This window comes from Entelurus aequoreus, linkage group LG05 (assembly GCF_033978785.1).
Source record: "Entelurus aequoreus isolate RoL-2023_Sb linkage group LG05, RoL_Eaeq_v1.1, whole genome shotgun sequence".
In the NCBI taxonomy this organism is placed as follows: Eukaryota; Metazoa; Chordata; class Actinopteri; order Syngnathiformes; family Syngnathidae; genus Entelurus; species Entelurus aequoreus.
The window spans coordinates 19,816,091-19,833,010 of NC_084735.1; the positions used below are offsets into that span (position 1 = coordinate 19,816,091).

Here is a 16,920-nt window from a genome sequence, read left to right on the forward strand (position 1 = left end):
CGAGCACGCGAAATGGACATTTAACTTGACTTTTATCTCCAAGACAATACATCGGTGACACACTTAGCTACTGAGCTAACGTGCTAGCATCGTTCTCAAATGAAGATAGAAACAAAATAAATAAACCCCTGACTGGAAGGATAGACAGAAGAGCAAAAATACTATTAAACCATGTACATGTAACTACACGGTTAAAAATTCTCAGCCTGGTAAGGCTTAACAATGCTGTTGCTAACGACGCTAAGGCTAATTTAGCAACTTAGCAACCGGAACTCACAGAACTATGATAAAACATTAGCGCTCCACCTACGCCAGCCAGCCCTCATCTTCCCATCAACAGCCATGCTCACCTGCGTTCCAGCGATCAACGGCGCGACGAAGGACTTCATCCGTGGGTTCGGCGGCAAGCATCAGCTAGGCGTCTTCTATCAGGGTAAGTAGTCCTTGTTGTGTTGCTGTAAGTATTGTACTTAGCCGCTAAGACACCGATCGATCCCACCTACAACGTTCTTCTTTGCAGCCTCCATTGTTCATTAAACAAATTGCAAAAGATTCACCAACACAGATGTCCAGAATACTGTGGAATTTTGTCGAAGAAAACAGAGCTTTGTGTATTGTGTCCAATAGGGCCCAAACACTTCCGTGCATTTTATGACGTCACACGCATAAATCATATGCAAAGGAGATTTTCAACCGGAAGTGTGGCGGGAATTTTAAAATTGCACTTTATAAGTTAACCCGGCCGTATTGGCATGTGTTTCAATGTTAAGATTTCATCATTGATATATAAACTATCAGACTGCGTGGTCGGTAGTAGTGGGTTTCAGTAGGCCTTTAACCCTAGCAAGTGTTTCGTACCAGAGATTTTCTTCCTTACCTTCCTTACGTCTCCTCATTCAGCCGACAACAAACCACGGTGAGCCGCACGGTCTCTTGCTATATCGTCCGGGATGTTGTGTTGTTTGAAAGTCAAGTAAAAATTAGATGGCTGGTGGCGATCACCCTGGGGCCGTATTTATCAAGCGTCTTAGAGTGCCATTTTACACTTAAATCCTGAGAATTTGCGAAATTTAGTCCTACTCTCAAACTTAAGAATAAAAGCTATTTATCAACTTTCTTAAGTCTAAGAATCACTCCTACTCCCCACGATATTTAAGAGACCTTCAGAGGTGTCTTAAGTGGTTAGGAGTTGCCAGCAGGGGATGGCACTGAGGCGAGAGAGACGTGCGCGAACGTTCAGGGAGCGGAAGGATGTCCTGGTTTTGTTTGATGACGAGCAGCTGATCAAACGGTATCGTTTAGACCAGGGGTCGGCAACCCAAAATGTTGAAAGAGCCATATTGGACCAAAAATACAAAAACAAATCTGTCTGGAGCCGCAAAAAATTAAAAGCCATATTACATGTGTCATGAGATATAAATTTAATTAAGAGGACTTAAAGGAAACTAAATGACCTCAAATATACCTACAAATGAGGCATAATGATGCAATATGTCGCTAGCCTAAATAGCATGTTAGCATCGATTAGCTTGCAGTCATGCAGTGACCAAATATGTCTGATTAGCACTCCACACAAGTCAATAACATCAACAAAACTCACTTTTGTGCACTCATGCACAACGTTAAAAGTGTGGTGGACAAAATGAGACAGAAAAAGAAGTGGCATAAAACACGTCCTAGAAAGTCGGAGAAAGTTATACATGTAAACAAACTATACGGTGAGTTCAAGGGCCGCCAAAATTAGTAGGACAAAACGGCGCTCCCCAAATACTCGAATCAGTGAAGCATGTTTAATATAAACAGTGTGATTTATAACAATTAGGGAGGTTTGTGTCATGTTTGTCCTCCTACAGAAACCATACTGAAACAAAAAAAATAGATTTTTTTTCCCCTTTTTTCATTCTTCATACATTTTTGAAAAATCTCCAGAGAGCCACTAGGGCGGCGCTAAAGAGCCGCATGCGGCTCTAGAGCCGCGGGTTGCCGACCCCTGGTTTAGACAGAGTGGGTATTATTTTTGTCACAGATTTAATAATTTTAGATTCCTTGTTGATTTCTGCATGTGGCTGCAGTGGGCTAGTATATATAGAGCCACCCACACCAGTTTCAAATTAGTTGCCTAATTAATGAATTGGAAAGAAAATGTTATGAGAGTAGCGTATGTGTGTGTGTGGCCCATTAATAGGTGACAGCATGTGAGGTGAGTGACGTCAGTGAGTGTGTGGGCGAGAGAAGAGAGGGAGCGGTAGCGTGAGTGCGGTTGGGGACTAGTTTGTTTTGTATTATTTTGTAGTGTATTGTCAAAATATACACTCCCATTGTCCACTTAAATATTTCTAAGATATTTCTTTAGTCTTAGACAAGGGATTCTCTTCCGTGATTGGTCATTTGTATGGACACAGAAATGACGTCACCTAAAATTCCGTTTACGGCACATAGTAATGTCGTAATTCAGCTCTGAGTGTGACACTTAAGATTCAGTCCTACACTTCGCTGAAAGTGTGAGTAAGACGCTTGATAACTAACTTTTAAGTGCAGCTTTCAGCAAAGAATTTATTTACTCTTAAGTCAACTCTTAAGAGACTTCTTAGGAGTAATTCTAAGAAGCTTGATAAATACGGCCCCAGGTTTCCATAGTCCATACGGTCTTAGCAAAACAAAACAAAAAACAACTACTGTAGGGGGCGTTTTAAGGTGGACTTCTTCTGCATCTAAACAACCGTTTTTGAAGGAAGCCAAAAATTGGCATGAAAATAAGTCTTCATAGCAAAATCTATGCACAATTTTGACAAAATAACCATCACAACATGTTATATGGACCAAAATTAAGTGTTTACATTTTTTTTTTTAAAGAACCATGATAGTCTCCTGCAACCCTGCGACTCCGAGAGGGACAAGCTGTAGAAAATGGATGGATATGACATGACTGACCCCTTTAATAAATGCGGTTGTACGACCCAATGTTGACATCAAACCTCCAATAAGCACACAATTCATTCTATTTTAGTCAAGTCATTGACAAAATGTAAACATGCTAAACTATAGGGTACTAGAAGCTAACAGCTACACAACAGCTAAGCAAACGATAGCACACAATCTCGACATACATAATAATCATTCAACAATATAAAACAGCACATATGTCAATATAAACAAGTATCAAATAATTATAGTTGCATATTACTTACACATACAATGTCTCCAAGGCAGTATTAGAAAGTACCCAGTAACAAACGTGTCTGCATTCATATTCTATACATTTGAATATATTTTAGAGGAACTGATATTGTTATGTTCTATGATTATGGTCAATAAGTAGTATATAGATAATGAAATATATAAAAAATATATATTCTAAAATATATTTAAATTATAGCTCAATCACCATATTACTTTTTATTTTTAAACATTTTCTATTCAATTTTACGTTAAACATTTACACAAATTTACAAAACAAAATCAAATGAATGCATAATTGCAGTTGTATGACCTAATAGTAATATCAAACCTCCAATAAGCACACAATTCATTCTATTTTAGTCAAGTCATTGACAACAGGTAAACATGCTAGACTATAGGCTACTAGAAGCTAGCAGCTACACAACAGCTAAGCAAACAATAGCACACAATCAAGACATACGTAATCATTGAACAGTATAAAACAGCACATATGCCAATATAAACAAGTATCAAATAATTATAGTTGCAAATTACTTACACATACAAAGTCTCCAGGGCAGTATTAGAAAGTACCCAGTAACAAACCTGTCTGCATTCATATTCTATACATTTTAGAGGAACAAATATTGTTCTTATTTTCTATAATTATGGTCAATAAGCAGTATATGGATAATGAAATATATAAATACAATTTTCAACTCTAAAATATATTAAAATTATAGCTCAATCACCATATATTTTATTTTTAAACATTTTCTATTAAATGTTATGTTGTACATTTCCACCAATTATATGCATAATTGCAGTTGTATGACTTAATAGTAATATCAAACCTCCAATAAGCACACAATTTATTCTATTTTAGTCAAGCCATTTACAAAAAGGTAACCATGCTAGGCTATAGGCTACTAGGAGCAAGCAGCTACACAACAGCTAAGCACACAAGCTAAGCATACATAATCATTGAACAATATAAGGCAACACATTTATCAATATAAACAAGTATCAAATAATTATAGTTGCCTATTACTTACAAATACGAAGTCTCCAATGACGTATTAGGAAGCATCCAGTAACAAACGTGTCTGCATGCATCGTACATTCATATTCTGTCCATTGAAATATATTTTAGAAGAACTATATTGTTCTTATTTATTCATAATTATGGTCAATTAGTAATATATACAGTAGATCATGAAATAAATATATTTTAGAATTTAAAATGTATATTATGGAATTAAATTAGAGCTCAATCACTGTATTATTATTTTCTATTTAATTTTATGTTAAATATTTACACACATTTTGAAAAACAATGAATCAAATAAATATAGTTGCATACTACTTACACATACAAAATCTCCGAAGCAGTATTAGAGAGTATTCAATAACAAACGTGTCCGCATCATTTGACTTACTGCCTCATGTGCATAAATTCATGAATTATTGTAGCCACAAAAAACTAAATTATCAGTCCACTTACACTTAAGGACAGCATAAGTCCATTCCAGGTGGTTAATAACAAATAAGTTAGTATTTTTCATTACTTTGACAAATTGCTATGGCCAACTGCTGGCCTGGCATGCACATTACACTTACCTGCTCTCTTTGTACAGTAAGAACGTTAGCATTTAGCATGCAGGCCAAGCAGACAAGCCAAATAAGGACGTCGGCACTTGTTAGCTTACTCAAGTCATAGAAGCAGGAGATTAAGAACAAGTAGAGCGGACTCACCCTGAACGCAGACGAGTTCTTCTTGGCTTCAGCTTTGAGCCGCGTGGCCTTTAAGACCGACTTTGTTTTCTTGTAGTCCTGCTTACCTGCAAAAACACAATGATTGATTGTCATGTTTTAACTATGTGATTCTTCATGTACTCTCAATCATATTCATTAGGAAGTGATTTTGGTGTAACAATCACAGTCCACGCTTTGGCTGGCGATAGCGCCAAGGAGAAGCCAAAGCTTGAAAATGCTCTTCTGTGGTTAAAATATCCTGTTTTTAAACGTTTGGCCATCCCACTGAAATATGTAAACAAAGTGGATAAAATCTATATCACAATAAATATTGCACCCTCCTGCAAAAAAGATATATGTCACAATATAATGTTTGGCATATGAATAATAGAAACATTTCAAAATGGCCTACAAATCCCAGAATTTAAGTATTAACATATTTTATCAAAACTAATATTAATCTATTTGCTAATTCACTGTTAATATCTGCTTGATTCCTGTTGTAACTTGTTTCTGTTAAAATATAATAAAACACTTATTCTTCTGTTTTTGGATACTTTACATTAGTTTTAAATAATACTACAAATTGTGATATCAATCCAATACCAAGTAGTTAAAGGGCCAGTATCGGTCATACCAATGTTGATACTTCACATTTAATATCATTGAAACGATTAATTTTTTTAACCTAATTACAATCAGGATGACAAAGAAACAAAATCAATTCAATTAATTACTATTATATTATTATTATTAAATGTTCCCTAAATTATGTCCAACTGCTGCCTCTAAATTAAATCCTTATTAGTTCCTGAGTTTGTAAACAATAACGACAAAAGGTTTCTTGCTAATAAAAAAAATATAGATCTAATCATTGCAGTATCAAAAATATAAGGCTATTATACTTGGTATCATTACTGTCGATATTTGTATCGTTCCACCCACCCTTGTTTACATTCAAGAGCTCTATAACTTGCTGCTCGCGGTTAGCATATGATGCTACGGTGTGTAATGTAGCATGTTTAGCTAATCCTCGTCCTCCGGTGATAATGTTAATTGAAACTGTTTATTGATTGATTGATTGAAACTTTTATTAGTAGATTGCACAGTACAGTACATATTCCGTACAATTGACCACTAAATGGTAACACCCGAATAAGTTTTTCAACTTGTTTTAGTCGGGGTCCACATAAATCAATTCATGGTATTTGCTGCCATGGAGGCGAGGATTGCGCACTCATAAGCCGCTTTGTGCTGTGGAGGGACGTTAGCCCCTAGCTTTCTAGCGAGGAGTCTACGCTGCATTGAGAACGCGTTCTTTTGCCTGTCGCTACCAAATTTGCGGGACACAACTCGAATGTGTCATCAACATCAATTATCACGAGTGATTGATTTTCCAGGGCCGATACCAATCACTGGTAGGGCTGGGCGATATATCGATGTACTCGATATATCGCGGGTTTGTCTCTGTGCGATATATAAAATGACTATATCTTGATACTCGAGTATACGTTCTCACGCAGTTGCTTTTAGCTGCAGGCATTACACTACAGGCTTTTTTCACTCTTTCTTGTCTCTCCTTCTCACAGAGACTTAAAACAAGCGCACCTTCTTACATAGATTACATTGCAACGTCACACGCTCCCGCGGCGCAGACATGGTAACGTTAGCTGTGATGCTAACGGTGAGGTGCGAGTGGTAATACGAGAGAGAGAAGGTGCGAATCTGGTAACAAATGGAGGAAGAATTAATTCCCAAGAAAAACAGCACGGGGTCCATCGTCTGGCGGTGGTTTGGCTTCAAGCGGGAAGATGTTCAACATTTATGCGGCAAAAGCGTTGCTACAAAAAGTAGCAGGACTGCTAATGTAGCATCATTTGAAAAGTCACCCGCTAGAGAATGAAGAGTGCTTGAAACTCCGCATGTCAACATCTCTGGCCGGTGCCACGCCAACAAAATGCCGAAGCAACTATTTCCAGATCAACACCGTATGAAAAAAAAAAAGTCAACAACAGAAGGAGATAACGTCCGCAGGAACCTACCACATAGTGAAGGACATACACTATTTGTATGTCCTGCACTGCACTGCATAGAGTGCAGTGCAGGACGTATCTTTTTTCGCTCTGACCGTAACTTAGGTACAAGGGTTTATTGGATTCCACACTTTCTCCTTTTTCTATTGTCGATCACGGATTGGTATTTTAAACCACCTCGGATACTATATACTCTTGAAAATGAGAGTCGAGAACGCGAAATGGACATTCACAGTGACTTTTATCTCCACGACAATACATCAGCGAAGCTCTTTAGCTACGGAGCTAACGTGATAGCATCGTGCTTAAATGCAGATAGAAACAAAAGAAATAAACCCCTGACTGGAAGGATAGACAGAAAATCAACAATACTATTAAACCATGGACCTGTAACTACACGGTTAAAGCTTTCCAGCCTGGCGAAGCTTAACAATGCTGTTGCTAACGACGCCATTGAAGCTAACTTAGCTACGGGACCTCGACAGAGCTATGCTAAAAACATTAGCTATCCACCTACGCCAGCCAGCCCTCATCTGCTCATCAACACCCGTGCTCACCTGCGTTCCAGCGATCGACGAAGGACTTCACCCGATCATAGATGCAGTCGGCGGCCCGGAGACGGAGGAAGTCAAGGTGAGGTCGCCGGCTAGCGCGTCTGCTATCCATCTCAAAGTCCTCCTGGTTGTGTTGCTGTAGTCCGCCGCTAATACACCGATCCCACCTACAACTTTCTTCTTTGCAGTCTTCATTGTTCATTAAACAAATTGCAAAAGATTCACCAACACAGATGTCCAGAATACTGTGGAATTATGTGGTGAAAACAGAGCTTTTTGTATTGGATCCAATGGGGTCCGAATACTTCCGTTCACTCCGTGACGTCACGCGCAAACGTCATCATACCGAGACGTTTTCAACCCGAAGTTTTGCGGGAAATTTAAAATTGCACTTTATAAGTTAACCCGGCCGTATTGGCATGTGTTGCAATGTTAAGATTTCATCATTGATATATAAACTATCAGACTGCGTGGTCGGTAGTAGTGGCTTTCAGTAGGCCTTTAAAATGTTGCAGACAGAAAGGGTCTAGGCTGAAGTTGAACACTTATTGCGCCTAACCCTATAAACAATGTCAAATACAAGATGAACTTCCAAAAATTATGAAATTTCCTTTGCACAACATATTATAAATACACCTTGTACACAACATAAACACTGTTCAATTATATACACAGTAAAGACATGTGAAATATCCTTGTACACGTGTTAGTTAAACCTTTGTACCAATTATATACTATATACAAACAATTATACTTCCATTATTATTTATATCCCACATTTAGTTTTTAATTAACATTGATCATAGTATTAACTACTGTGTTAATTCAAGAGTGATGTATTTTTTCAAGACATTGGTCTTAAAGTGTTTTTTAAATGTGTGAATGGAACTGGAACATTTTAAGGAATCATCCAAACTGTTCCACAGTTGAACCCCCCTGACAGAAACACATCTACTTTTTAAGCTTGTTCTTATGTTTGCTTTCTGAAAGAGAGCTGAGCCTCTGGGGTCATAGGAACTCTCCCGAGGTTTGAACCTCTCCTGTAGACACCCAGGCAGCATGTGGTTATGAGCTTCGTACGTCACAATAGCAGTGTTGAGGTCAACAAGATCGTGCAGTTTTCAAGTTTTTAATTTAATAAACATTTATTTCATAATCCGCATAATTTACAATTCTAATGGATTTCTTTTGAAGTAAGAACATAGAGTTGATGTTTGATTTGTAATTGTTACCCCAGATTTCAACACCATAATGAAGGTATGGGACTACGAAATAATTATATAACATGTTAAGAGCCTTTTGATTTACAGAGTTTAGAATTTTATGTAACATAGCAATAATGTTTGCCATCTTTGTCTTGAGTATATTTATGTACAGTTTCCAATTTAATTTATCATCTATATAGATTTCCAAAAATGTTGTTGAATACACCCTTTCTATCTCCATATCATAGTTGTGCGAAGAAAAAAAAAGGCCGATACGGATATACGACAAAACGCCGATAAAGGGCCCGGTTCATAATCGGTTATGGTAAACAGGTTATACTTGTATAGCGCTTTTTCTACCTTCAAGGTACTCAAAGCGCTTTGACACTATTTCCACATTCACCCATTCACACACTGATAATATGATCCACTTCAAGAAACTTTTCAAACTTAAAGTGTTTATAAAGTACAAAAAAGAAGAATCATGATAAACATTCTGAATTTATTTCATCCATTCATTCATTTTCAAAATAATCTTACTCATCTCACCATATGAAATGTAACTTACTTCACCGAGTATTATTTATTTATTTATTACTTATGGAGTATATTGTGAATAAATTGAGAACAGGAAGTGAACAAAAGTTTAAGCAACTGTTATGTAAAAGGAATGGGGTAGGATTGAATAAGCTCTGCTTCTTCCTACTCCTTTTCGAACATGTTGAAAAGAGAAACTGGACATTGTGATGTATCATGTTGTCGAAATTGGCGAAGTTGGTAGAGTGGCCGTGCCAGCAATCGAACGGTTGCTGGTTACTGGGGTTCAATCCCCACCTTCTATCATCCTAGTCGCATCCGTTGTGTCCTTGGGCAAGACACTTCACCCTTGCTCTTAATGGCTGCTGGTTAGCGCCTTGCATGGCAGCTCCAGCCATCAGTGTGTGAATGTGTGTGTGAATGGGTGAATGTGGAAATACTGTCAAAGCGCTTTGAGTACCTTGAAGGGAGAAAAGCGCTATACAAGTATAACCCATTTATTTATCATTTAACTCTGATGGCGGGAGCTGCCATGCAAGGCCCTAACCACGACCCATCAGGAGCTAGGGTGAAGTGCCTTGCTCAAGGACACAATGGACGTGGCGAGGTTGGTAGTAGGTTTGGGATCGAACCAGGAACCCTCAGGTTGCTGGCACGGCCACTCTCCCAACCGCGCCACGCCGCCCCCAGTTGATCTGTAATAATCACTATAGAAAAGCTCTATCTTCGGACAAATTGATACCATTCATAATCACGCAACCCTAGTAGACATGGACTAACTGGAATTAATAATACTGCACTCAGGACAACGACTGTGACCTTATGGTGTCCCGTCATGTCGTGATGGAGTGACCCTGCTCACCAATTTGCTTCCTGTACTGATCAACTGGTAGTTTGGTGGCGCTGGCATCCTTCCTGCCCATTCTGCTTCTTCCGCCTGCGAGGAGGCCTAGACGTAAACAAAGGTACACGTGATGTCATCAAAGATGCAGATTGGTGGGGCGACACCATCGTATGGTGAGCAAACAGACAGATGGCCGGTCTTCCTCATACATCTGCTGGCTGGGACTCTCACCAGCTTCCACGTCAGCCAGGCTGACGCCGTACTCGCCGTCAGCCGGCTTACATCCTGCTGACGGCTTCACGCTGGCTAAAAATAAACAGTAGCGGCGTCTAATTAGCCGAACGTGTGACCGTGTTGGCGGCAGAGTGCTTTTATTTTTTTTCCCTTTTTTAACACGTTTTTCTTCTTCGCCACGGCATCGGCGCGACTAATGTTGGCGTCCCGCGCTCCCAAGTCAAGACACGCTTCACAACATGGCAATCAATACTAGAGATGTCAGATAACGGCTTTTTTGCCGATATCCGATATTGTCCAACTCCTAATTACCGATTCCGATATCAACCGATACCTATATAAACAGTCGTGGAATTAACACATTATTATGCCTAATTTTGTTGCGATGCCCCGCTGGATGCATGCAATGTAACAAGGTTTTCCAAAATAAATCAACTCAAGTTATGGAAAAAAATGCCAACATGACACTGCCATATTAATTATTGAAGTCACAAAGTGCATTATTTTTTTTTAACATGCCTCAAAACAGCAGCTTGGAATTTGGGACAAGCTCTCCCTGAGAGAGCATGAGGAGGTTGAGGTGGGCAGGGTTGAGGTGGGAGGTTTCTAGGGGTACCGGAGGGGAGGGGGGGGGGGTATATTGTAGCGTCCCGGAAGAGTTATTGCTGCAAGGGGTTCTGGGTATTTGTTCTGTTGTGTTTATGTTGTGTTACGGTACGGATGTTCTCCCGAAATGTGTTTGTCATTCTTGTTTGGTGTGGGTTCACAGTGTGGCGCATATTTGTAACAATGTTAAAGTTCTTTATACGGTCACCCTCAGTGTGACCTGTATGGCTGTTGACCAAGTATGCCTTGCATTCACTTGTGTGTTTGAAAAGCCGTAGGTATTAATGTGATTGGGCCGGCACGCAAAGGCAGTGCCTTTAAGGCAGAGGTGTCCAAACTTTTTCCACTGAGGGCCACACACGGAAAAATTAAAACATGCGGGGGCCATTTTAATATTTTTCATTTTCAAACCGTAACAAAATATATGGATTTGTTTTGGGTTTTTTTAACCTTCAGGGCTCTCTGGGACCATAAAGGGTCTAAGTCATTAAAATGTTAAAAACAAGTCAAATTATTATTGTATTTTTTTATTTAACGCTTACAGTAAATCTCTACAGTATATCAACTTCAGGTTGATGTAAAGTTAAAAAAAATAAAAAGGTTCTATGCCTTTTCTGTCAAAGACAACTTTGTGTTTTATAATAAAACTGAAATATGCAGTATTTCCCCCACTGCCCAAAACATTCCGAAAGTAATGTTTGATGTGAACTAATTAGAGCCTTAAAAAGATCAATAATGCAAGACACTATTGATTTTAATTAATTATTATTTTTGATTGGCTTCATTGTTAGCTGACTTTTGCTAGCGTTTATTTATGAGTTAGAGCATAAAAAAGAAGGACATATGTGTAGGATTGTGAATGATAGACAACATTCCCCAAAAAGTGCAGGTCCCCTTTAAGAACCCTTTAGTGCTCGGGGTGTGACAAACATATTTGTATTTTAATTTGAACATTTGGTTTGGTATTGAATTCCCACAGGGTTTGCATTAAAGTGTTTCTTCTATATTCATCGCGGGAGCGGAGATCCATTCATGCAGTACATCTCCACAAGCCTGGGGAGTGTGCATCGTGGAAGTGTGCAGAAACACTCTGATTACTCTCAATTGTTTTCTTTTTTTTTAGCCTCCCCGCAGGTAGAAGAGAACATTTTGTGTCCCTCCACTCTTATGCCGCTACTATAAATAGTATTATTTGTCTATAAAATTTTACACCTCTGCATAACATTGTACCTTTAATAAAATTAAAGGCAACTATAAAAAAATAAAGAAATATAGATCAATTTACAACAAGGAATAACTTAAAAAACATCGTTTTTGGTCCGTAACAAAAAATATTTAAAGTGCATCAATTTGCCTGGAAAAAAAAAAGTATACTTATTTAAACTACAAACATTTTTTGACCAACTTGAACCATTGGATACTGAAAAATTAATTAAATCTCAATAAGTAATAATTAATTCTAATGTATCAGCGACAATAACATAGTGTATATAAAACACTGACATACAAAACTAAAATCATGCCGTTTTTTGTTTTGTTTACCAATATGAGGAAGTCAGGATTTATAGCTACAATGAGCAGTCATGTGTTATACCACTGATTTTCTTTCTGATCCGATAGCAAGTAAAATTCAGGCTGGTATCTAAAAAAATAAAAATAGCAAAAAATCAAAATGTAAAGAGAAAAAGCTGAAAACTAATAAATAATATACTTAGTCACCTATAACACAAAGAAAATTATATATATATATATATATATATATATATATATATATATATATATATATATATATATATATATATATATAAAATTTAGCTTTTTTAATTTGTTTTAAACAAAAAAAATATAAAAATGGCCCCTGTATACTTTTCAGTAAGTGGCCCTTGGTTGAAAAAGTTTAAACACTCCTGATCTAAAATATTAGAAGCTCTCAAAATAAAAAATAGATATACCTAAAATATACACAAAGTTTAATTAATGAAAAAATAAAATACTTATGATTTTTTTTTTTTTTTTTTTAATTACAACAACCATAATAAATATGGACATTAATATTTCCGTACAGGCAGAATGTTTGACACACCAGGTTATGCAATTAAACAATTGTTTTATTATTTGTATTATATTCTTACATGGAAAAAAACCTAGTAAAAATTTAAGATGAAAAAAAAGAGAAAAAGCTGAAATGTTTTAACTAATAATCAATAACAATATACTTAGACACCCATAATACATAGCTGACACAATATCTGTTTTTAGCATTTTTTGAATAAAATAATTTTGATTTGGAGGATCGATGTTGGAGCATAAAAATCAGGTATCAGCGGTATCGATGTTCGCACATCACTAACAATGAACACGTTTTGTAGTGCAGAGCTTTGCAAAGCGGGGTCTGAAGGATGATACTGATAAAGCATGTTCCCCAGGGTCGCACTATTTTCACATTACAGTAAACCCATGTGTTCCATGTCTTTGTAAGGGCTGATTAAACCTACAAGGGATGTGACGTATGTGAACGAATCAAGTCTTTTGAACGAGTCTTTTCAATAAACAATGAGGACCGATTTCCAGTTGTGAGCCATTTGTTTGGGTTACTTTTTTTTTTCCATGCACATGCCAATTTAGCGTCGACAATTGCCCAGTGTGCATGCGTGACATCCAACTGGCAACTGGACTAGAAAATGAGTCAGAAACCTGGCAGCATTTGTATGTACCTGTTTGTTTTTCCTTATAAAATATATACATAATCATTTTTTAAATTGTATTTATTTTTTATTGATTTTAGTTGGATTCACTTTTCGGGTTCTTTATTCTAAAGCAGTGTTTTTCAACCACTGTGCCGCGGCACACTAGTGTGCCATGAGATACAGTCTGGTGTGCCGTGGGAGATTATCTAATTTCACTTATTTGGGTTAAAAATACTTTTTGCAAACCAGTAATTATAGCCTGCAAACCAGTAATTATAGCCTGCAGAGATCGGCAGAGTAACCATGTAATACTCTTCCATATCAGTAGGTGGCAGCCGGTAGCTAATTGCTTTGTAGATGTCGGGAACAGTGGGAGCCAGCGTGCAGGTAAAAAGGTATCTAATGCTTAAACCAAAAATAAACAAAAGGTGAGTGCCCCTAAGAAAAGGCATTGAAGCTTAGGGATGGCTATGCAGAACGAAACTAAAACTGAACTGGCTGCAAAGTAAACAAAAACAGAATGCTGGACGACAGCAAAGACTTACTGTGGCGCAAAGGCGGCGTCCACAAAGTACATCCGAACATGACATGACAATCAACAATGTCCCCACAAAGTAGGATGAAAACAACTAAAATCTTCTTGATTGCTAAAACAAAGTAGATGCGGGAAATATCGCTCAAAAGGTAAAACATGGAACTGCTACAGGAAAATACCAAAAAAAGAGAAAAAGCCATTAAAATAGGAGCGCAAGACAAGAACTAAAACACTACACACAGGAAAACAGCAATAAACTCCAAATAAGTCAGGGGGTGATGTGACAGGTGGTGACAGTACACCTACTTTGAGACAAGAGCTATAGTGATGCATGCTTGGTTATGGTTTAAAGTCATATCTAACAATTGCGACAACGACTTTTTACTGTCAACTGAGTTTCGTTTTTTAATGACGTCTGCTGGTGGTGTGCCTCTGCATTTTTTCAACGCAAAAAATGTGCCTTGGCTCAAAAAAGGTTGAAAAACACTGTTCTAAAAGGTAGTAGTCCAAACTAGGATTAAATCGATTAAAATCGATTATAAAAATAGTTGGTGATGAATTTAGTCATTGATTCGTTGGATCTATGCTATGCGCATGCGCAGAGGCTACTTTTATTTTTTTTAATAAACCTTTATTTATAAACTGCAACATTTACAAACAGCTAAGAAACAATAATCAATATAAGTATGGTGCCAGTATGCTGTTTTTTTTCAATAAAATACTGGAAAGGATAGAAATGCAGTTTGTCTCTTTTATCCGATTAATCGAAGTAATAATCGACAGATTAATCGATTATCAAATTAGTTGTTAGTTGCAGCCCCAGTCCAAACGTACAGACACCAGGGGCCGTATTTATCAAGCGTCTTAGAGTGCCATTTTACACTTAAGTCCTGAGAATTTGCGAAATTTAGTCCTACTCTCAAATTTAAGAATAAAAGCTATTTATCAACTTTCTTAAGTCTAAGAATCACTCCTACTCTCCACGATATTTAAGAGACCTTCAGAGGTGTCCTAAGTGGTTAGGAATTGCCAGCGGGGGATGGCACTGAGGCGAGGGAGACGTGCGCGAACGTTCAGGGAGCGGAAGGATGTCCTGGCTTTGTTTGATGACGAGCAGCTGATCAAACGGTATCATTTAGACAGAGCGGGTATTATTTTTGTCACAGATTTAATAAGGGGCGTCATCTCATCAGCAACATCACGCAGCAGAGCTGTCACAGCAGAACTAAAGGTCATCACAATGCTTTGATATCTCGCCACTGGGAAAATGCACATTTATTTTTGATTCATTGCCAATATTGTTTGTTTGTTTTGTAGTATTTTGTAGTTTATTGTCAAAATATACACTCCGTTTGTCCACTTAAATATTTCTAAGATATTTCTTTATTCTTAGACAAGGGATTCCCTTCCGTGATTGGTCATTTCTATGGACAGAAATGACGTCACCTAAAATTCCGTTTACGGCACATAGTAATGTCGTAATTCAGCTCTGAGTGTGACACTTAAGATTCAATCCTACACTTCGCTGAAAGTGTGAGTAAGACGCTTGATAACTAACTTTTAAGTGCAGCTTTCAGCGAAGAATTTCTTTACTCATAAGTCAACTTTTAGCAGACTTCTTAGGAGTAATTCTAAGAAGCTTGATAAATACGGCTCCAGGTATGCTAGTATAATTTTGTACTCACATTTTAATTACGTCCTAATTTTATTGTAGTTTTATTTATAAAATGCTACACATTTTAGGTGAGATTTTTTTTTTAACTCGTGACGTCACAGTCAAAGCACAGAAATATAGAACCGAATGGAACAAAAAAAAAGTAAATTATAGCCAATATTTTGTATTAATTTCCATAAATACAGTATTTGTGTAAATTAAATTATTCTGATCTACATTTTGTCATATAATTAATACGAATGATTATTTCCTGGATTAAAAAAAGTATTAAGACAAGAATGAGTAGCTTTTGTACAAGAATGTCTTTACAAAGATAATGCAGATTTATTTTTAAAAATGACATAAAAGCGTGAGTGCAAAAAGTAGCTTACCTCTTGTATCGGACGCCTAAAAAGTGATAGTATTGCGTACAATTCCTCACACTGCTGTTAGTAATTCCGTTAATTACATCACCTGTTTCTCCACTCGCACAAATGCATCATTTCAAACTAAACATTCCAGTATTGTTAGTTCACTCAAAAATAGGCGGATATACTTACACCGTTCGCGTTTGTTGTTGTTTTAAAGAAAGTAGATGGTGTGGCAAAAAGCGGCCAAAGCTTGCGAATTAAGTTTTCTTTTTAAAAAAAAAGGTTTTTATTGTACTTTGCTCTTCTTTCCCTCCACGCCAGCGTAGCACTTGTTTACACCTACTTCCGGGTTTCCACGTCGACAGCGGAGATAAACAGCGATGTTGCCCTATCAGAAACGAGGAATAGCTGTCGCGTCGACCAATTGCAGGAGAGTGAGGGCGGGGCGACGACACGTAGCGGTTCAAGACAGGCGAGAGTAAATAATTACGTAAATATTACATTGTTAATTTATTTTGGCCAATTGGAAAATCTTAGCGTTATACCTAATAATTAAGCAACATCTTACATGTGCTTTTCCGTCCAATAATGGTTTATAAAGAATCCGTGAATCATTCATTCGGTTTTTCCAATTGAAACCGGCACAAAAACTGTAATAATCTTATATTATATCATATACCACATTGTATATATGTATTATATTAAACTATATTATATTATTACCCCTGCAGTAGATAATGGATAAA

The 16,920-nt window shown here is 37.3% G+C and overlaps 1 protein-coding gene across 3 annotated transcripts in view; it reads right to left on the bottom strand.

Annotated features, from left to right (window-relative positions):
- triqk (triple QxxK/R motif containing) overlaps positions 1-16,571 on the bottom strand; it is a 40,299-nt gene extending 23,728 nt beyond the window's left edge. The window contains exons 1-3 of one of the 3 annotated variants that reach the window (XM_062046274.1): positions 16,364-16,571; positions 10,106-10,192; positions 4,915-5,000 (exon numbers count right to left, since the gene is read on the bottom strand). In XM_062046274.1, coding sequence (XP_061902258.1) covers positions 4,915-5,000; positions 10,106-10,166 — 147 coding nt within the window. In that variant the 5' untranslated portion in view covers positions 10,167-10,192; positions 16,364-16,571. Of the gene's footprint in view, positions 1-4,914; positions 5,001-10,105; positions 10,193-16,195; positions 16,300-16,363 lie in introns of those variants that run through there. The other 2 variants (XM_062046272.1, XM_062046273.1) reach the window with 2 other exon arrangements.
- Positions 16,572-16,920: the final 349 nt, after the last annotated feature.